The sequence below is a fragment of the Epinephelus moara genome, chromosome 20 (assembly GCF_006386435.1).
Source record: "Epinephelus moara isolate mb chromosome 20, YSFRI_EMoa_1.0, whole genome shotgun sequence".
Taxonomy (NCBI): domain Eukaryota; kingdom Metazoa; phylum Chordata; class Actinopteri; order Perciformes; family Serranidae; genus Epinephelus; species Epinephelus moara.
The window spans coordinates 4,903,575-4,924,387 of record NC_065525.1 but is presented as its reverse complement, the minus strand read 5'-3'; the positions used below and the strand labels follow the sequence as shown (position 1 = coordinate 4,924,387).

The 20,813-nt window shown below is 39.4% G+C and overlaps 1 protein-coding gene across 1 annotated transcript; it reads right to left on the bottom strand.

Annotated features, from left to right (window-relative positions):
* Window positions 1-5,738: 5,738 nt before the first annotated feature.
* LOC126407440 (cytochrome c oxidase subunit 8B, mitochondrial) lies at window positions 5,739-11,711 on the bottom strand. Its single transcript, XM_050072321.1, has 2 exons — window positions 11,444-11,711; window positions 5,739-6,065 (listed from the first exon to the last, which is right to left on the bottom strand). Exons 1-2 carry the CDS (start codon window positions 11,549-11,551, stop codon window positions 5,970-5,972), a joined length of 204 nt encoding a protein of 67 aa, XP_049928278.1. The 5' UTR covers window positions 11,552-11,711; the 3' UTR covers window positions 5,739-5,969.
* Between the last annotated feature and the right edge of the window lie 9,102 nt (window positions 11,712-20,813).

The following is a 20,813-nucleotide window of genomic DNA, read 5'->3' as shown; positions in this document are numbered from 1 at the left end:
TGGCATTTCTTATGTTGTAAAACTGATTATCCTAAGTGTATAAAATAGACAACATTTGATTCACTGGAAGTCTGTTACTGGAAGTCAGCTGTGGACTTTCTATAATCAGCAACAGCACAAAGGTTAACTGTTGGCTGCTGGTTAATCAGTACATAAGTGTGTGTGTGTGTGTGTGTGTGTGTGTGTGTGTGTCACAGGCCATGACAAAGAATCTGTTCTTGGCTGTTTGTTTTAATTTCAAAGAGAGATCTACTGCAGTGGACTTGCATTTCTTATCTTATATTTTCTTTTCTGTTAAGAGGGGTTGTGTCTTGAAAAGCAGAATGTTGGTGCAAAGGTTATTCTGGCCCTCCTTCCCATCATAAACACACCATCATAAAGACAATGATTTGCACAAGATAAAATCAAAGTTAGGAATGCGTGGTTTCCCCTCCTTTCCTAGTTTGAAATGAGACATGAAATGATCCTTCCCCCCTAAATAGGATATTGTATATAAAAGTGCATATTTGTAAGACACTGACACATTGTAAGTGGAAAATTTTAAAATACAGCTGCAGATGAGTTTGAATGATTTAACTTAACTGTGATTCTAATCAAATATTTTCCTAAGAGGGGAATTTGCACTTTAAGAAATAAATTTACATTAAACGATAAAATGATACAAAAGGGTTTTTAGAACTGTTTCAAAAAATAGCCATTTACTGATATATTTAGTTACTCATGACATCACAGCATGACATCAGCTATAAGGCTTACAGTCGGCATTGATGTGACCAGAGTGCATCCCTGTGACCATAAGCATCCAGTCAGCAGGTCTACCCACTGCTGCTGTACTAAAGCTCTGTATTCAAGAGCTGAGGACTTTGAACACAACCAGCACAAGCTGACAAGACTCAGCTGTGAGAACCAAGGTTATGTGTCTTTGGTACTTTTAAAGCCCCTTTCCATTTATCACATAAGTTGGAATGAATGATTGCATGTACTTTATGAGTATGAACCCTAGTTTGGAAGCCATGATTTCTATAAAAGTCACATTCTTTAAAAATCTTCAAAAAAAATAAAAAAAAAATACAGCCATTAACATCTGTGTGCCCCTCCCCAGTGCTTAAAAATTAATTTGATATGCTTTCCCCTTTTTGCATCACTCTCTACCCCCTCACAAATACTGAACAGTCCCTAATGCTCCTGATGTTCACAGCTACCTAATTTTTATTCTGTCACTTTAAATTAAGACTTCCATCTTTACTGTTACAAGCCTGCACTCAACACTGCATTGAAGTAAAAGTATACAAGTTTTATCAGCAAAAACTACTTCCTCTATAGCAGAATGGGCCCAGTCAGTATCACATTATTATGTATTATTAGAGTATTACTGTATGAAATGCTCTGACAATAACTATTTTGATTACTTTTATTTTTGATATAGTATGTGTTGGGGAGACTGGGTATGGTTATAACAGGATGATTGTTAACAGCACCACTTTCACCTAGAAGCGATGACTTATGAGTAATTTTAAACACTTACGGTGGCATAATTACTCACAAGGGCTTGTTTTCTGCCTAACATATGGATGGAGGGCCCACCATGGGCCCCCTCACCCCATGGGCCCCAGTGCAACTGCCCTGCCTGCATTGTCTATATTTATACCCCTGACCACTTCCTTCCTGACCTTGCATGTGAAATTTCATGGCTGTGTGAAGAAGTGTGCAGATTTTACAGCTAAAACACAGATTATCACGCATAAAAGTAATCTCTTGAACCAAATCTATATTTAAATTAGTTCTGATTCTGTTTAAATTATAATAATGTATTATGTATTACATTACAGAGCAGTCGCTCGGCTAAAATGTGAGGCATTTCATCTTCACTCATTTCAAACCTCCATGCTGCTGAGGCTAGCTGAACAATGGCCAACAGGGGTGGTGATGGTTCCAATGCCTTTTTAAAAAGTGTTACAGCTAACCCCAATGACAACTTAACACATTTTATCTTCATATTTTACTCATATTGTCAGGGTGTCAGGAGAGTTGGTGAGAGAAAACTGATAGGGGTGACAGTGAGGTCCTTGCCCAGATGATACTCGTCTGCCATGTGACACTGAACACACACTGCAAGGTTACAAACCCTCAGAGAAAGAAGATCAATACAGCTGCCCTGTATGGGCAATCACACAGGTCAAAGTCTTCACTGGTTACTTGACTGAGGCAGCAGACTCATAGTATATGTATATATACGATGTGCTAGGTATACTTTTACTCAAGTGAATACTGAATATTTTGTCGGCTTCTGGTCAATTATATGTACTTCATCCTGACTTGTCCCTGATGTATTACAAAAGTGGGCGGCGATTAAATCGTGAGGGTGAGGCAGCCACAGTTTTTAGAGCCAGGTGTTGCAGTTGCTCTCCACCGACTGCAAGACCCAGGGCATGATGGGAAACACCTGGCTCTCACCTGATCTAACAGCTGATTGGTTTGACTCAACAATATGGTTGCAATTTTGGTTGAATTTCAGAGATTTGAATTTTATTTGTTTGATTTGGTTTATTCTGTGAACAGAAAACATGTTGTGTGACTGATGGTCAAGTTAAGTTGTCAGAGATTAAATACATTCATCATAAACTATACAGAGTCTACTGTATATTAACATGAGAATGTTTTAGTTATTTAAGTTAAACTTGAACTATTTAGCATCACAGAGACTTGTGGTCAGTGGGATGTGAGGATTCTTAAAACAACACCTGTACAGATGTGAAGCCCTGATTATATCTGACTGATCTTTAATGAAAACTGTTGCCTTGTATTTTTTTCCTCCATGTTTAACGATTAGACTGATGTTTCCAATTTATGATGCTGATGTTACATGATAATTCATGTAAAATCTATGTTTAACCATAGATATAGATATAGATCACCAGTGAAGCGTTTTAGTAGTCTACTCTGTTATAATTGAAACAGTTGGAGACTGATAACAAACTGGTGTTTGGGTCTGATAACATTTTAATAAATCGGCATCACATCTAACAGGATGTGAGTGTTTCCTTGACTTCCTGTACAGACTGAAGGCTGCTGGACACTTTCGGGAAACTGTTCAACTTCACTGCAGCTATTTGTCACCACCATGGGTCACCACTTCCTGCTGCAGCCGCCTCATCTCGACATCCACTTCCCAGGCGAGGCACACTTTGTCTCAAATGAGCCCAGTAACTTTTGGGTAGAAAATCCTTGCGTCACATACATAAAATCAAACAGCGCTGAGCAAACCCTGCCTCAGTTGGTTAGTTTTAGCCACCTACAAAAGGCACATTAAAAAAATCATGTCATTGTAAGTGTACGGCATATTTGTAATACTTTCACAGCTTTACCTCACCATCAGACAGTCTTTTCCAACAGGGAAGTGAAGCCCTTAACCAAAGCCACCAGACTCCACTGACAAAAACTTCAGCAGAAGACTTGATCCGGTAGTAAGGTAAAGCAGAGCAAATATTCATATATAGCACACACTTACACTGATATTGATTTTGCTGAGGCCCCATCTACAGCAGTACATTGTTTAGCTTCCTTAGCAGTAGATTTGGTTTATCAATGATGATAGCAAAGCAATGCAGTATGTAAAAGAGGCACAGCAGAAATATCAGATCATCGTGTTGAACTATACTTCTGAATGTTACAATTACAGCAAATAATGACAACTGAAACCAGCATGCTTCCTGATTCTACATATTTCCGCAATTGAAATCAGCTGCTGGTTGTTGACTGTTAGTGATTGCTGTTGGGCTATTAGTGTGATGTCACAGTGATTTGGTCCATACAATATATTGCATATTAGGCCATATGTTATGTCAGGAAACATTAAAAAGGAGACAGGAGACGAGAAAAAGTTACAATTAAATGGACAGAAGTGAGAATAAAGAGCTAACGAGGAGGGGAGACAGATGAGAGGTCAGTGGATTACACTTTAAGTCTGTGTTGTGTCTGGCAGATATAAACTGCCTGGATTAGCAGCGTGACCTGCAGACGAACCAGTGAAAGCCGTGTGCACATTTGAATAATGTGACAACTTAACCCACATATGATTTGACACTTAAACATTGTGGTGAAATAGCCTGGGACAGTGTCATTTCCTCACCCCTGAAGAAGACCATATCAGGAACTCTACAGCTTCTGGAATTTAGAGTTTAACTAAAAAAGCTGTTGCACATTATATTGAGCTTAATGTTTGTGTAGTCCATTAAAACTATTATGACTTTACCATTCATTTTGATATTCAATCTGGCCCTCCTTTCTCCTGCTAAGTCTGCCCCACAGTGCCTACAAGGTTCTGAATAACAAAGGCTTAGAGTGCGAGGGTGGCTGTGTTTACCTGGGGCTATATTCACAAACTTATCTTACCACTAACAGTCCTCTGGAAGGGCGCTAAAAGGCCCCAACTAGGAGTTTCCTCCTAAGAGTTTTTCACAACACTACAAAAACTCTGTTAGTGAGGAACAAAGAAAGCTGAGCTAAGAGAAGGGGCAGGGTTGACACATGTTTAACAGGCTTTGCCGGGGACTCATGTTTAATGAGTGATTTATGTATTAATATATTTATTAATGAGAGGAGACGAGGCAGTGGAGTTCGGCAACAAGGAAGCAGTCCGGGAATGAACACTGGAAAGTCTTGCATGGAATGACGAAGAACAATCTAGCAATGATCGTCTGTGAAGCTGGAGTATTAATAATGGCAGGGCGTAATGAGGTACAGGTGAGCAGAGTTGGCTGAATGAGCTGGTGAAGTAGAGATGTGTGGACAGGTGATAAGGTTGGCAGGTAGGTGTGGTGGAGAGGAGGGGTGAGTGGAAATTTACTGGGTTAACTGACAGAGTGGCATGTATGGCAGATCGGAAGTGCACACCGTGACATGGCCTTATCATTTTTCTATATATACATGCAGTATATAGATACATGGTAAGCATACTGTACACAATAGTCTGTTGCATAGTGAGCATGTAAACTCTTGTATATGACAACATGTTTATAAAATAAATGAATGCACAGGTTTGTAATATGAATATGAACACATGCTTACATAAATGCTACATACACTGTTTGAAATATTATCTTTCTATGAGGTAATGCCCTAATGTACCATTTTGTTATTTTGGAATCATTTTCTAGAAAGGATTTCAACCAAATAAAGTAATTAAAGTCATTTGGTACCAAATGAAAATAAAGTGTTTAATTCACTTTCAGTGTAACAGCAAGTAACATTCAATTTAATACCCCACCAATCAAAATACTGTTGCATTTAGTGTCCTTTTTGTACAGTGATTATCATGCTGTGATGATGATAATGATATGTTTTTAACACATTAAGGCTTTGGTGAAGAAACAATAAGTTGATGAATCCATTAGCTGATTGAGACACGTGTTTAAGCTTTTTATGAAGCAAAAATGTTTTACATGCTCTGGTGTCAGCTTCTCCTATATGAGGACTTATAGTGTAAATTATAGTGTAAGTGTAAATCTTAAAAAACAAGACTTTTTAAGATGCCAACAGTGATTTTGTTTTTTGTATTTCCTGATATTTTTAAACTAAAAAAATTAATCTATTTATTTAAAAATTCAATTTCTTTATCAATCAATTTATTATGAAAGACATCTTTTGTTGCAGCCTTATATGTCTTATCAGTGCAATTTCATTTAATACTAAAATCAGCGGAATATCTGCAATCCAACAGCACACACACTGAGCCCACATTAATATATACTAAACATGTATTTATTGGTAAGAGGTTGATAGGTGCACAGACGTAAATTATCACAGGTCAGAAGTGCAGCAACAACTTGGAAGCATCTGGTCTCATCAGGTGAAGAAAGACGGAGCAGAGTGAGAGACCTGGAGGGAGAGTGGGCTGACTGGCCGGCTGATCTGCATCTTCATCTGGGCCGGAATGATACTCTGTTCTCCCTCCTCCTCTTTCTCCTCTTCTACTCCTTCTTCTTGTAGTCCTCCAGGTGAGCCAGTATCCAGCCGGAGGGACCCAAGATGGTTATAAACATGACTGTCAGAGCGATCGCCTGCTCCTGAGGGACACAAAAACAAAGAGATGGTTGAATTCATATTACTTAGCAGCTTGTAAGAATACCTATTTTTATCTAATGCCCCCAAACATAATTTTAGTTAAAACTGCAGAGGAGTGTTGAAAATCACGTACTGTAAATAAAGTACCACTTCCTGTGTCCACTATGTGGTGTGAGAGAACGCACAAATTATAAGCCATGTTGCTGTATATCATGTGTAGGACACACCATGTAAATTCATCTAAATTAGTTTATCTTTGTCACAGACGGCTGACTTCCTATTGTCAGAAGGTGGCGCTATGACTATTACTTGATATGGGCCTGGACTCTCTGCGTGTTAAATTGGGGAAGATTAGACTATGTAAATACAAGTTACAACAGCTTCCTATGTCATGGCGAAACATGCAAATTGCCTGCTTCACCACAGCAATGCCATTGAACAAAAACAACAAAACAACAACAAAAACTTCTGCCATCATGAAGGTCGCGCAAAATTAAAAATGGCCGACTCCTGGGTGGGCGAAGTGTATAAAACCCAATGAGAAGTGTATCCAAATGATGAGAAGAACCTCTCCCCCATACCAAATCTGGTGAATATCAAAGCAACTTTGACCCAACTACAACCAACAACGCATTAGGGGGTGCTATAGACCCCACTTAACAGACACGCACCCAATGGCTCTATATTCTTGTAAAGTTCACATGTTGTGTGTGCCAAGTTTGGTGATTTTTCAGTTGTACCAAGGGCATCAAAAACGCATTAACGCTTAAAGTAATTGGGGGTGCTATAGAGCTGAAGTGCCACATCCAAGCCCCATCTGAAACATGCAATTTAAATAATTACTGGTTTGAATGTGGGTACAAAGTTTTGTGAGTTTTTGAGCATCCTAAAGTCCTCAAACATGTATTCGTACAATGAAAATTAACACACAAAATCCAAGATGGCTGACTTTCTGTCAGTAGATACATTTTCACAAAAAAAAAAACATTGTACAATCTTAAGATACGAGCAATGACCCATTAAAATAACTTCATCCTTTCCCCACCCTGGTGTATGTTTAGGGTGCTATGGAGCCAGGTAGCCATGCCACAGCCCAATCATTGTAGAACTTTGCAATTATTGCCAGTTCTGATGTGTACGCCAATTTTCACAAGTTTTCAAGCATCCCAAGCCCCTAAAAATGCAACTGCACGGTAGGAAAATAATAACCTCTAATAATAGATTCTTTGCACTTTCAGTAGAGAAATGTTTGAGGTAAATGTAATGAAATAGGATAGATAGAATGAATAGCTTCATCTCTTCACAGTAGCATTGTCATTGTCAACCTTAATAAAACTCCAAAACAAGGGGAAGAGAATAGTTAAGCCTATACTCTGATGAGATGTGTGACTAACACTGTTTCTGAAGCTGTATTTTGTGATTCACTATAGTAGCTGTTGTTTACTAGACTTGTGAGCATATTTGGTCATATGAGGAAGAAGGCTGCTTTATCTTTGGCAGGAAACACACACAAGAAAACCCCCCACTTTTCTTAGACTCTGTAGTCTGTAAGGATTCAATCCAAAAATAACATTCAAGACTCAAATCTTGAATGTTCTCTGAGTAGAGGCAGCAACCCAGGCACACCCGTTTTTCTAATGAAACACATCTCCAGTGACTTATCACTGCTGTTTCAGATCTACAGTCCAGATGTCCTGAATAAATCCAGCCTGTCATGATTTTCAAGCATATGTTTGACAGTACTTACTGTTCTGCTCCTTGTTCTGGTAATTAGACTACACATAAACTATTAAAGCTATATCAGGACCCTGGCCTAGATTGGTTAGTGTTCTAAATGGAAGATAAACTCTATAAAGCACTCTGTCTCTCTGTCTTTCTCTCTGATAGGAAGGAAAATAGCAGCAGGAACACAAAGCTTTTGTCAGCTGTAGCTGCTAGAGCCCAACAGATATGCAAGCAGATGTTATGGGTTTAAAGGTACGCTATGGAGTTTATGGCCACCAGTGGCGCTATAGAGCAATGTTTTGATGAGATGGCCCACGTCTTATTTGTATCTCGCCCACAAAGATGCTTTACACTCAAAATGTTCTGTCATTAGGGATGCACGATATAGGATTTTTCGCTGATATCAAATATGCCAATATGTAATAACTCATTTGACCGATAACCAATACCGATGTCAATATATCCACTTTTTTTCCCCACCTAATTTTAGTGATCATCAAGTCTCTTCTGTAGTGGAATTAACATCACATTATGCATGCATACTCTTATCGTGATGGCCCACCAGCAGATGGAGACATGAAATACAATACTTTTTAATGTATGTAATATTCATTCATTGTGCAAAATAAGAAAAAGTATATTGGACGATTCTGATAATTCATTTTAAGGCCAATATTGGCGGATACTGATAACATGCCAATATTATTGTGCATCCCTAACTGTCATCTCAGATAATATAGTTTAATTGTGAAATACATAAATGCTGAATGATTGTTATCATGGTTTAAATGTTAATAAACTTAAATATTGATGCAATGATGTTGCTAGGTACCAATGACTGCACATAAACATGGACAACCCATCTCCACTTCCTCCCATTGTACAAAAATGAAGCAAAAATATTCCGGATTCAGCTGCTGCCATCTTGCGCTGGTGGGGGCATTTGGAGCCAGAATCTGTGCTGAAGCAGTATCCGCAGTATCAAGTTCCCAACCAAATCCCAAAATCTGACCAATCACAAGTAGAGCCATTTACAGCATGCACACCAACTGGCACACATAGCTGCCAATCATGATGTCAAATCCCCTTTTTATAGCATCAAATAATTAATTAAAACCAAACTTATCAGAAAAACTAAAATGGCAGAAACCATCTTTGGAAAAATTTATGTGAGGTGCGCTTTGAGTTTTTAGTTTGGCCCGTCCCATCCACTAACATGAGGGGGCGGGGTTTAGGACTTAAACTTAAGACAGCCAGAAGGGGGAGATTGGGGTGTTTTGGATTAGCTTTTGGGGAGCTCTCATGTCGGCCATCTTTAAATAGTCTATCCTAGATTGGCATCCTGCATCTCAGGCGCATTAAAATGTGAAGCACCCAGTATACTCACTATCAATGCGTTTAGAGCGTGCAATCTGTTCTTCTGATAACACTACCTTTGTGACTTAACTTATTTTCAAAATATTTCTCATGTCACAGAAACAACTGATTGTGAAACTTGTGTTTTGGATGTTATTACTGTCTGTGATGTGTCTGTGTTTTTGTTCCGGTGCTTTGTACAGTACAGGTGGCACGGCACGAAGGTCCCCGGGGACCACTGGTAGACAATATCCTTATATTTTTAGGTTCGTATAATTTACCTGTATTCACAAATATGTAGGATATTACTACAGACTGTTGTGTTACATTGCAACGCCTGCTGTGACGGCAGATGCTGTATTTACTCATATCAATGATGAAGCGACAATGCTTTATTGTCCAGCAGATGTGTATTTCATGCAAGATGAAGAGATCCCGTTTTGTTCATCGTCTCAATGAGTAAAAAGATAAAAACTAAACGAAGGAGAACAAGCATAGTTCTTAGAATGTTAGATCATCACATTTATACAGTATCTTGTTTAATTTTCTTAGGATAATCACATAACACATTTGTTTGACTTGATACTGGGTAGATGATTTTGGGGCTCTCTATACTTAACTAAATATGTGACATTTGTGTAATGTTTTGTAAATAGACTATATAAAGATTCATTTAAATCTAAGGTTTTGTTAATACAATTTTAAGATTTGGCATTTTAATTCTCAGATACATCTTCAACATGATAGCTCGATGGATCGATGGATACTTTATTTATTTTGTAGCTTATTACACAACCCATACAAAAACAGAGATACACATAGGGATAGAGAATTCAAGTGTAAGAATAAAGACACACAGTAGTGAAATTATAGTCTAGTCCCAGGACTACTACAGAGAGCTGTTACTACAGTCGATATGCTTATGATGGTAATGCAAATTTAGGTGGGGGCACAGTGCAGGTATTGCAGTGTAGCAGTGCAGGAGTAATTAATACTTAAAAATAATGATAATAAAAAATATGTATTTTTTTATTGTAGAAGGTGCTTAAAAGTAAAAACCCTGTGTTAAATAAAGAGTAAGTAATGTTGGAAAATATAACACACAAAATGTACAGGAGGTTAAAAATGAAATGCTAACAGAACGTGAATATCTGAATGAATATAATCATAATTACAACCATACAACACAGAAAACAAATTTTAACAGGGACTCACTCAAAAGAGCACCTGTGGGTCCCGGAGACTCACCACATTGAAAACCTATCAACATCACTGTGGATGTCTTAAATATCCCACACCAGTCTGGCTCTGTATAAATCCTTAACAGCGTACTGTAAGGTAATGTTGATGTTATTTAAAGCATGACCTTTTTTGTAACTGGAGTTTTTACAAAAACAACGAAACAGGCCTGTAGAAAAATGAAGATAATAAGACACACTTCTCAATGCATCCATGTTAACACCAGCAGTACACAAGCATACAATAACTTCCTACTTGTAACTTGAGGAAACTAAAAAATGTTCCAACTGACCCCAGTCTCCCCTAGTTCTCCTCAAAGTCAATATGTAGCCTTACCGATTCAATATGTGTTAAAGTTAAATACAGTGCTCGCTGTTTATTATTAAGCTATTCCCTCTCAAAGTATGGGCATTAAATGAGCTCAATGTAAGGGAACATTTAATGGAATAGAGTTATTGTAGTTAATAAGTCCGTGTGACTGAGACTGAAATCAGACATGTTGACCGTGATCAACATCAAGGTCAGTCACTTGGCACCTGCCCACATGACATACTTAACTCACACTTAGACTACAATATTAAACTTCTGTAGGGCTGATTAAAACATTATGGAAGAATACTGAGTTGTACATACTCGTCTGTAAGATATGTGAACATTTCGGTGTATATAGTTTGTATTTTGCTGTTTATGTCTCCGCACAGCGGGCAGATGTCTACGTGTTAGATTCAGGCAGAATAATGGCGAGATACTGACGCACCTGTCCCAAAATAACTTCGTTTGATAAGAAAATGTCCCATAAGCACAGTGCACGGACACATAGTTTCATCTACAGTCCATATAAGTGTGAGAGAAGAAAAAAATGTATAGTTTGACGCAATTAGGAGAAAGCGAGCCCTGCAGGAGAGATTCTGCTCTGTCATATCAGGCCGAGATGCGCTAATTTTAACCCCAGCATTAATGAAGCTAGCTGACGCTCATCATTACAGCCTGTTGCTGAGGGGACATAACATTATTCCCCTGCTGCGCTCATGTTAGGTCCGTACATTGAACATGGACTCACCCCTGCAGTGATGTGGTGTTTGGCGGGTTTGGAGGACCAATTAGCCACAGGGACCATCTGAGTCCTGAGTGCGGTCCTGAACAACCGGGACACGGTGGTCAGAGACATAGCGACGGTTCAATGCTGCGAGCCCGGAGACTGAGGGACAAGTACGGACAGCACAAGTTGCAGGTCTGCTGTTATTGTCACTGCTGCTCTTACTTTCTGTTTTTCATCAAGTGCCAGGCGCAGTGTGTATGTGAATGTGTATGTGTGTGTGTGTGTGTGTGTGTGTGGACGTGTGCGTGCGTGAGGGAGGTGGGGGGAAGCGTTACGTTGACAGCCCTCAGGCAGCGTCGGAATTTAATTGGCCGTTGCACCTCCGGGTATCTGACACCGTGACCGAACTAATCGAGCAGCGCGAGATGTGTCCTCATATCACCCCTTCCTTCAGACAGTGTAAACACCATGCAGCTGCTGGTGATACACACGGGCCTCCTTACACTGCAGATAGGAGATCTGCGGCAGTTGGTTCACAAATATACTGCTCAAAATGATTATGGGAACACTTAAAACACACACCAGATCTTGGTGAACAAATTATTCCAGTTGGAAATCTTTACTAATGTAACTGTATAATTTGTTGAGAACAAAATGACATAACAACCGTCAGTGGGAACCAAAATTATCAAAGTAAAATTTGAAATCACAAGCTGATCCAAATTTCATGAATTTTTTCACATCACCTCATAATGTGACTCAGTAGTGTGTATGGCCCTGCATGCCTGTATGCACTCCCGACAACATCTGGGCATGCTCCTGATGAGTCAGCGGATGGTGTTCTCCTCCCAGACCTGGATCAGGGCATCAGTGAGATCCTGGACAGTCTGTGGCGGCACTTGGTGGAGGCTGATGCGCCAATACATGACATCCATTAGGTGTTGTTGGACAAGGGGCTCATCCTACTCTCCAATGTGCTATGTGTGAGCTCAGTCCTGCATGTTCTTTAATGAAGCAATAGGAGAAGATATTCGGTCTCAGTTAATGTAGTTTATTAAGCAGTAAAGGAATAAAATTACAGAGCTCTGGGTCTCAACTTCACGTCCCTGACGAACAACAAAGGTGTGTCAGTTCACGAAGTCTGACCTCCTGTCCTTTCCCTGACCCAGTATATTTGAGCGTAACAGAGTGTCATTGTGCACGCAAGGCGTTGTCCTCTTCTCATTGGCAGTTCCACTTCCTCCTTCACCACACCACGCCCCTGCCTCGTGTTAATCTGACTCCTTCCCGCTGGCGGTGGGGGCGTGGTTCCTGTTTTGAAAGACAAGAGAACAACACAACTCCCTACACGTGCTGTACCTTACTATCTGTACATCACTTTCTATTCTTTTTACCATATATGAAACTAATTATCTAAGCATTGCGGTATGTGCTCCTCAGACTTCATGTCTCTTCCTCTCCTGTACTTCTCCACTTCTGCAAAGCAAACACATTCAGATCAGCTGAAATCATCTCAGTATTCTCATTGTTCACACATCTAAAACTTATATAGTGAAACACAACTTATAGTAAAACACATAAAATCATTCTGTTCCCAACAGTGTTCAATTGGATTTAGGTCAGGGGTAGGAGAGGGCCAGTCAATGGCATCAATGCCTTCTTCATCCACTGCCTACACACCCTGGCCACATGAGGTGGGGCATTCTCCTGCACCAGGAGGAACCCAGGGCCCAGTGCACCAGCATAAGGTCTGATAATCACTCTGAGGATTTCATCCCTGTCAGAGCCATTTCTAGCAAGTCCTAGTTTCCTATTATTTTTTGAGTCACTTTAACAGCCACCTGACATGGCATCAGGAGAACCTTTTATTGAAGGCATGTGAGCTCGAGCAAGTGTGGAGCATGGAAGATGCCACTCTTTAACCGTCGTGCTTTTGGTTAATCTTGATAAAGTCGTTAAATACCCTGTTGATTTGAACTTTGTTTTTGTAAAGGCCTATTTATTTGGGTAATGTTTGTTTGGGGATTTTTGTTTGCATTTTTTGAACGGGACAGTCAAGACAATCAGTTCATAGCGTCATCTTACAACTCTCCATACATCCTGCAAATCAGTCAACTCTAAAACCAACCGAAGCACCCTGGATCATCAAACAGTGAGTAAAACTAAACCAAAGACAGAAAGTTCATCATATCTCCCGGTATGACGTCTGTTGGTGGTTATTTTTTAACCTATTTGGAAGCCGCAATAATCCTTGTACCTAACCACACCCTCATGGAGTCTGTTTCTGACATTTAGGTCAGATACATGCACGCCAGTAGCCTGCTGGAGGTCATTTTGTAGGGCTCTGGCAGTGCTCCTCCTGTTCCTCCTCGCACAAAGGAGCAGACACCGGTCCTGCTGCTGGGTTGATGCCCTTCTATGGCCTTGTCAAGCTCTCCTCGTGTAACGGCCGGTCTCCTGGTGTCTCCTCCATGCTCTTGAGACTGTGCTGGAAGACACAGCAAACCTTCTTGCGACCGCATGTATGGATGTGCCATCCTGGAGGAGCTGGACTACCTGTGCATCCTGATTTGGCTGCAGGTACCACCTCATGCCATTAGTAGTGACAAGGACACCAGCAGAACACAAAACACACACACACAGTTTTAGGGTGTATATATATTTTAGCAACAGTGTGTCTTACTGCCGCTTTTACGTTACATCCACTTGCAGATACTTGATATTGGACACATTAACATACATATACACAGCAATCATCATTACATATCTGTATAAGACAAATCTACAAAAGAAAATAGGAAATTATTAGTTTAACTTGATAGTTTTTTTATTGGTAAATTACAGTTTTTAAAATAGTTTATGCAGAATAAGTTTATAATTTGTTATAGATTGACACTGTTTCACAAAACCAGAAAACCATGATGGAGATGGGTTTGCCTTATTTAGGGCATGTATGGGAAATAGCACCATTTTTGTTTTAATGTGAGTTCTTTTTGAACACGGACGTATTTCCAGGTGGCAGTCGGGCCCCTCCACCCCTTGGGCCCCAGTGCAACCGCGCTGCCTGCACTGTCTATATTTACGCCCCTGAACCATTCCCTTTTTGGGTTGTCCTGCTTTTGCCACCCCACTACACCTGTTGACACTTTCATTTGCACCAAAGCAGGTGAAACTGATTCACAATCACTTGTGCTTCCTAAATGGACACATTGATATCTCTGAGGCATAACTGGTGTCATACTGCGACCATTAAGTTTTCCCTTATTTTGAGCAGTGTGTGTCTCAGCATTATAGATAAATCACATCTTTAAAAATCCCACTATTACAACATAATACAGTGCACATTCATTCAAGATTAAATGTTTATGCCATTGATGTTTTATCGGAGTGTTTTCATTTTGTGTACCTATATACTGAATGAAGAAAAAACCCCACTGCATTAGCAGCTGCTTTGCAGATGAACATTTTATATAAAACATGACAAATATATTCAGTAGTAGTGACTAGTAGATATAGCAGTATCCTTGCAGTAGCAGAGAAAATGATAACGGTAGTAGCTGTAGTGGAGTACTAGTAGGATGTACCAGGGTGAAGTCAGGTAATGTGGGACACTTTTGGTAGATTACCAAGAAAACCACCTAAAACTCTGAAGACTACATTGCATGTTACTCATAGAACTTGTTATGGGTCTCTGCTATATTTCTATAAAGAAAATATGTTTCCAGGTAAAATAAACCTCAAACCTCAAACCATTGACATGTTCAGGTAAAACGAGTCTGCTGGTAAGGTAAAATGGGACAGTTATGTTTGTTTGTTTTTTAAATCAATTATCAGTTCTGTCATTAATTAATTAAATCATAAATGTAACCGCACTTTGTGTTGAAAAAAGATCCTCCAACATTTCTGCCATACTTAGTCTACAGTGGACATGTGTTTGCTTGCGTGTGCCTCACATTCATTACACTCAGAGTATGAACTGCTCCCATCTGGGCGTCCATTTAGGGTCCCAAGAACCAGTTGGAACTTATATAAGAAGTCCTTTATTCCCTATGCAATACAGACAATGAACACAGAATGACTGTATCAGGGAACACTGCTTCTTTATAGGATGTGCTCTCTTTTATTTATATTATTTGTTGCTCCTACGTGCCTATTTGCACTCATGTAGCATATATATCATGAAATTGTAAGTTTTTAATGGTGTATTATGTCACATGTCTGCATGTACCTTTAATGTGTTTGAAGCCAAAGAAAAATTTCCACTGAGGTGGAAAATAAAGTTGTCTTTCTGTCTGTCTGTCTGTCGGTCTGTCATTGATGGCTAATTCTGGACTATTGTAGCTGACATGGAGTTACTGCATCATCCTTGATTTTTTTTAAGTTATGATTTTTTTAAAAAATTTTTATGGCCGGTAGCTTTAAAACAGGTACTGGTTTCACTTAAGAAAAATGTCCCAATGAAAAAATAAATTGAAAATGATCAGAAATCTAGGGCGTCGGTAGCGTAGTGGATAGTGCCGGTGCCCCATGTACAGAGGCATTGCCTCGCTGCAGTGGTCGCAGGTTTGAGTCCAACCTGCGACCCTTTGCTGCGTGTCAGTCCCCACTCTCTCTCTCTCTCTGTCTCCCCATTTCACACACTGTCCTATCCATTAAAGGCAAAAGCCCACAAAAATAATCATAAATCTGAGTATTCCAATGTGTTTGACAACAACTTTATTTTAGGTATAGCTGACATCTTGGAAATATGCAAATGAGAAGTACTGATGCATGCATTCCAATGTGTTTCTTATGGTCAAAAACTGTAAAATAGACACCAAGCTTGCAATTGTAGCTCATCTGGTTCAAAAGTTATAGTCAAAATGGTTTTCGGGTGGCAGCCATATTGGATTTTGCCACCATGCTCATCAGAATGACAATCTGCGACGCCCTGATATCCAGATGTCTTCTACATATATTAAGATATATATGTACCAAATTTGCTGCTTTTATCACAACGTGAATGACTTGATTCTGTGAGCTATGCCGGCCCACTAAAAATGATACATCCTACAATCATTTTTGTTTTCCAGAGACCAGTAATTCTTTGACTCTTTGCTGCACCCATCCTGGAGCAAATCATTTCAGACCAATCAAAATGATTGTTTTATGTAAACCACATTTGTAGTAACAATGCAATAACATGTTTGATTGCTAATAGTGTATTTAAAGAGCCCAAGAAGAAGTCTTTTTTTGTCCCATTTTACACACTTACAAATTAGGTCACAAATTACCTGACTTCAGCTGTGGCTGCAGTTGTAACCAAATGTTGTAAGTGTAGCACAATCTGTATACACAGATCAATTCAAAATGCTTACTAAACACGGACACAGAGTAAATGACAAAAAACACAGACTGAAGAAAAAAAGAGGATAAAAACATAAAAATGTAAAGGACCTTTCGTGTATCAGTTCAGAAAAGGACCCAAATGCAGAGCAACAGGCAGGTTGAAGGTTTAAACAAAAAATGGGCTTCAGCCCCAACAAATCTGTGTTTCTCTGATGCTGTTTGGTATAACGGAGAGAGGCTGCTAGCTCAGCACCTGCTAATGTGTGCTCACCTTCTTTTCTCTGATAACTTAGGATCCACACCATCAGGAGGTTTTTACCACGAGCTGAATTATCTGCAGAGGCCTCTTCCTCTCCAAAACAAACGGACCAGGTGATTTCAGCCAGTAAAAACACTGAATAAAGCAGTTTCATAGTAGCCTTATAATAACCAGTGTTTTTCTGACACTGCTCATTGCAGAGGGGCAGCTAACTACAGTGGCTGACACAAAAACATGAATGGTCCTATCTAGAGCCAGTGTTTGGTTTGTCCGTTGTGGGCTATTATGGAAACATGGCAGTGCAACAAGGCGATCTCTGTAAATGAGGATTCACTTCCTATATACATATATACGTACAACTCATTCTCAAGTAACAATACAACAAGTCTTATTTTCAGGTGAAACTACATTAAAGAAACCATACTAATATTCCATTTCTGCCATTAAATCCTACACACGTGGACATTTAAAGGTTAAATCTCATAGTGCAGATCCAAAACATCTGACATTTAAACTGAAAGCAAAGGCAAACTTGTTTCTAGCTCTTTATTTGATAAGTGTTTATTTTGCAGTGGAAGTAGGGATAGTAGCAGTAATGGTTCCAGCAGGATGAGATAATACTAGTTTTACCAGTCTCACTGGTGGCATTGTTGGCAGGACAGTTGTACCACTGAAGTAATTACATCATAGTGGATCATCAGTGAGGCACTCAGTGATCACACACTGATCCGTACCTCTGTGTTACAGTGACATATTTCCACTGTGAATGTAGACTTTGTACTTTTGGATTTAAATTGTGAGTTAATTTGTTTCAGATGATTTCTACTTAGCTTTTTGGCACAGCAGGCAGAATATAACTCTTTATCAATAACATAAGATGAGCTGCATGTAAGTGCTGTTTGAAAATGTTTAGTTTAAAATGTGCACGAACCAACCAACTAAGTTCATAGTTGAATAAATACATGGACAAACAAATTAATTAATTAAGGTTAAAATGTAAATCTTGTGATTGAGTTGATGAATGAAAGGTAAAATATACATGATTACAAAGGTTGAAGCCCAGGCATTAGTTCATTGTTTACTTATCTGTAACGTTCGTTGTCAAGTGTGCCGCTATGGCAGAATTTGATGTGGGGACAGTGTATAATGCGGTGTTGAGAATGTCATGCTAGGCTCGACTTTTTGTCGGAAAGATGGTCAGAGAGACGTAGGACTAAAAGAACTTTGGAAAACTCTTTTCATGAGAAGCAGCCAATGAGGTATTTTATTTCACTTTGACATTCGTGATCTTACTGACCGCCATTTTGTTTTCCATTCTGTCATGTTACACTTTGAACACTGTATAGATGCACTCTCTGTTGTGTTTATTCTTAAAAATAGTTTTCATGGCTTGACAAGGAGGAGATGCTTCAGAGAAACAGAAAAGCCCGAATAAATGCCCGTTTGAGAGAACTGACCTGTGTCTGTGCTCAGGGATGGGCAGTATTTCTATTACTTGTATTTGAAATACGTATTACAATTACATTTGAGTATTTTGTAATTTGTATTTGATAAGGCCGATAAAAAGCAAATGTAATTTGTAACAAAATACTTTTGAGTGGAGTAATTTTGTATTTATAATACTCAAAATACTTTCTCCACGAATCAAAAAACAACAATAATAGGCTACACATTCTTATAATATTGGATGTAACAATATATATATTTTTTTATATTTATATTTTTAGCGATATGTTTTTTTAAACTTGGGCCATTCAATGTGCCCTTCAATGACCTAGTGGTCTGTTTTACTGGACTGTGCATAACATAGGAAATTGTATACTGTTGTGGTTGATGCTTGTGATGAGTATGCTACAAATGAATTGCCTCACGTGGGATCAATAAAGTTGTCTGTTGTTGTCAGTGGTTGGGTCTCAAGAACCAAAATAGCCTAACCCTAACCCTACTACCATCCCACTGGCCAACGAAAGAGAGAAATGTATAGGCTACTCACTTGTTGTTAAGTTAGCCTACCTGTTCACTTTTGTATTCATTAACTGTTTATTTTTATTCATTTTTCTGTGCAGAGCTTGATGTTTTTATTTATATGACTTTTATAGTACACATAGGTCTAATGCTATTCATATGTTATCACAGTGTCTGTGAATATTTTATTTGTTGATACAAATGTTGTTAAGTCTGGTTAAAATATATATAGACAAGTAATTGTCTTTTAATGGCTTTTCTTAGTTACACTTAGTTAATTCTGTGACTGTTCTGCCTTTTTGTGGGGTTCACCAGAGCTTTGTGTATATCCTATAGCCCAAACCTGAATACTCTGCTATACCAAACTGTGAGAAAACAAGCGCAAATCTGCAATAGCTGCGACCAAATTTGCTACTATGACACCATTAATGGATGAATCATGGTTTTTCTTTCTGACATAGTTACTTGTGATCTCTAATTGCAGCATGTAAATTTTGAGCATTTTTGGTCAAGGACTTTTTGAGTTATTCACAAAAAGATTTGAATCGGTTAGTATAGCGCCACCTATGGACGGATCGTGGGCATTCTTTCTGGTATAGTTACTCATGGTCTCTAGCTGCAAATTTTGAGCATTTTTGGTCAAGGACTTTTTGAGTTATTCACGAAAAGCTTTGTGGACCGACCGACCAACCGACCGACTGACAGAGTGACCTAGAGCTGTGGGTCACTGCTAAAAAGAAAAAGAAAAAAGTATTTTCTGTATTTGAAAATACAAAACACATGTATTTTATTTTGATACATTTTCTGGCACCAGTATTTTGTATTTTATTTTGATACATTTATTTGACGGGTATTTTGTATTTTGTATCAAAATACATTTTGATGTATTTTTGCCCATTTCTGTTTGTGCTGTTGTGAAAGGAGCTACAGTGAGAACTCCCCTGCCCGTAACTGGTAGAGGAGATGAGTGCCGCGGGTAACAAGTAAAGGCATGAAGATGATCCAGCATATCAGTTATGCAAAGCCCATGACTTATTGTCGACATCAAGACTAAAGGGCAACAATGATCAGACTGTGTTGAAAGTGCAACTTTCAAGTTAAGACCAAAAGTGCTTTACCAAATCTTCTAAGTTAAATGGCAGTGGTTTAACTGCAACAAAAGATGCAGATCTATTAATGTTTATTAATCCCTTGTTGTAATCTTGCATACTGTGTTCAGTCTACATGTTTGGGGATAAATCTAATGTGCTGGGATGCTGTGCTCCGACGCTCCGGTGGTCTTCCTCGTCCAGAGCCAAAGAAGAAGGAGCCGGAGGCGGAGGGGAATCCCTCTCCCGGGTCTCCCAGGTCCGCCAGCGCGTCCCCACCGCCGCACCAGCCTGCCCAGGCGCACAGTGTGGACCGTGCGTCATCCAACCATGAGACCCCACAGTTTTCGTCTCCTCGTCCCCTCTTCTCCCCAACCACTTTAATAGTGGGAGATTCAATAACGAGGAATATCCGATTTTTTAATGCAGCCACACACTGCTTTCCTGGAGCCACAGTCCCGGTCATCCTGGAAAAACTCCCTGGACTGCTGCGCTCGCTCCCATCCTCCATAACCCGGGTCTTGATCCATGTGGGATGCAATGACGCATCTCGACAGCAGTCTGAGCTGACTAAAAAGGATTTTAATGCCCTTTTTAGATTTTTAAATGACACCGGAAAGTCTGTATTTATCAGCGGTCCTCTCCCAGTACACACCCTCGGAGCAGGGCGTTTTTCAAGACTCCTGTACCTCAACACCTGGTTACAGTCCACCTGCAAAGCTCTTAACTTTGGTTTTATCGACAATTTTAA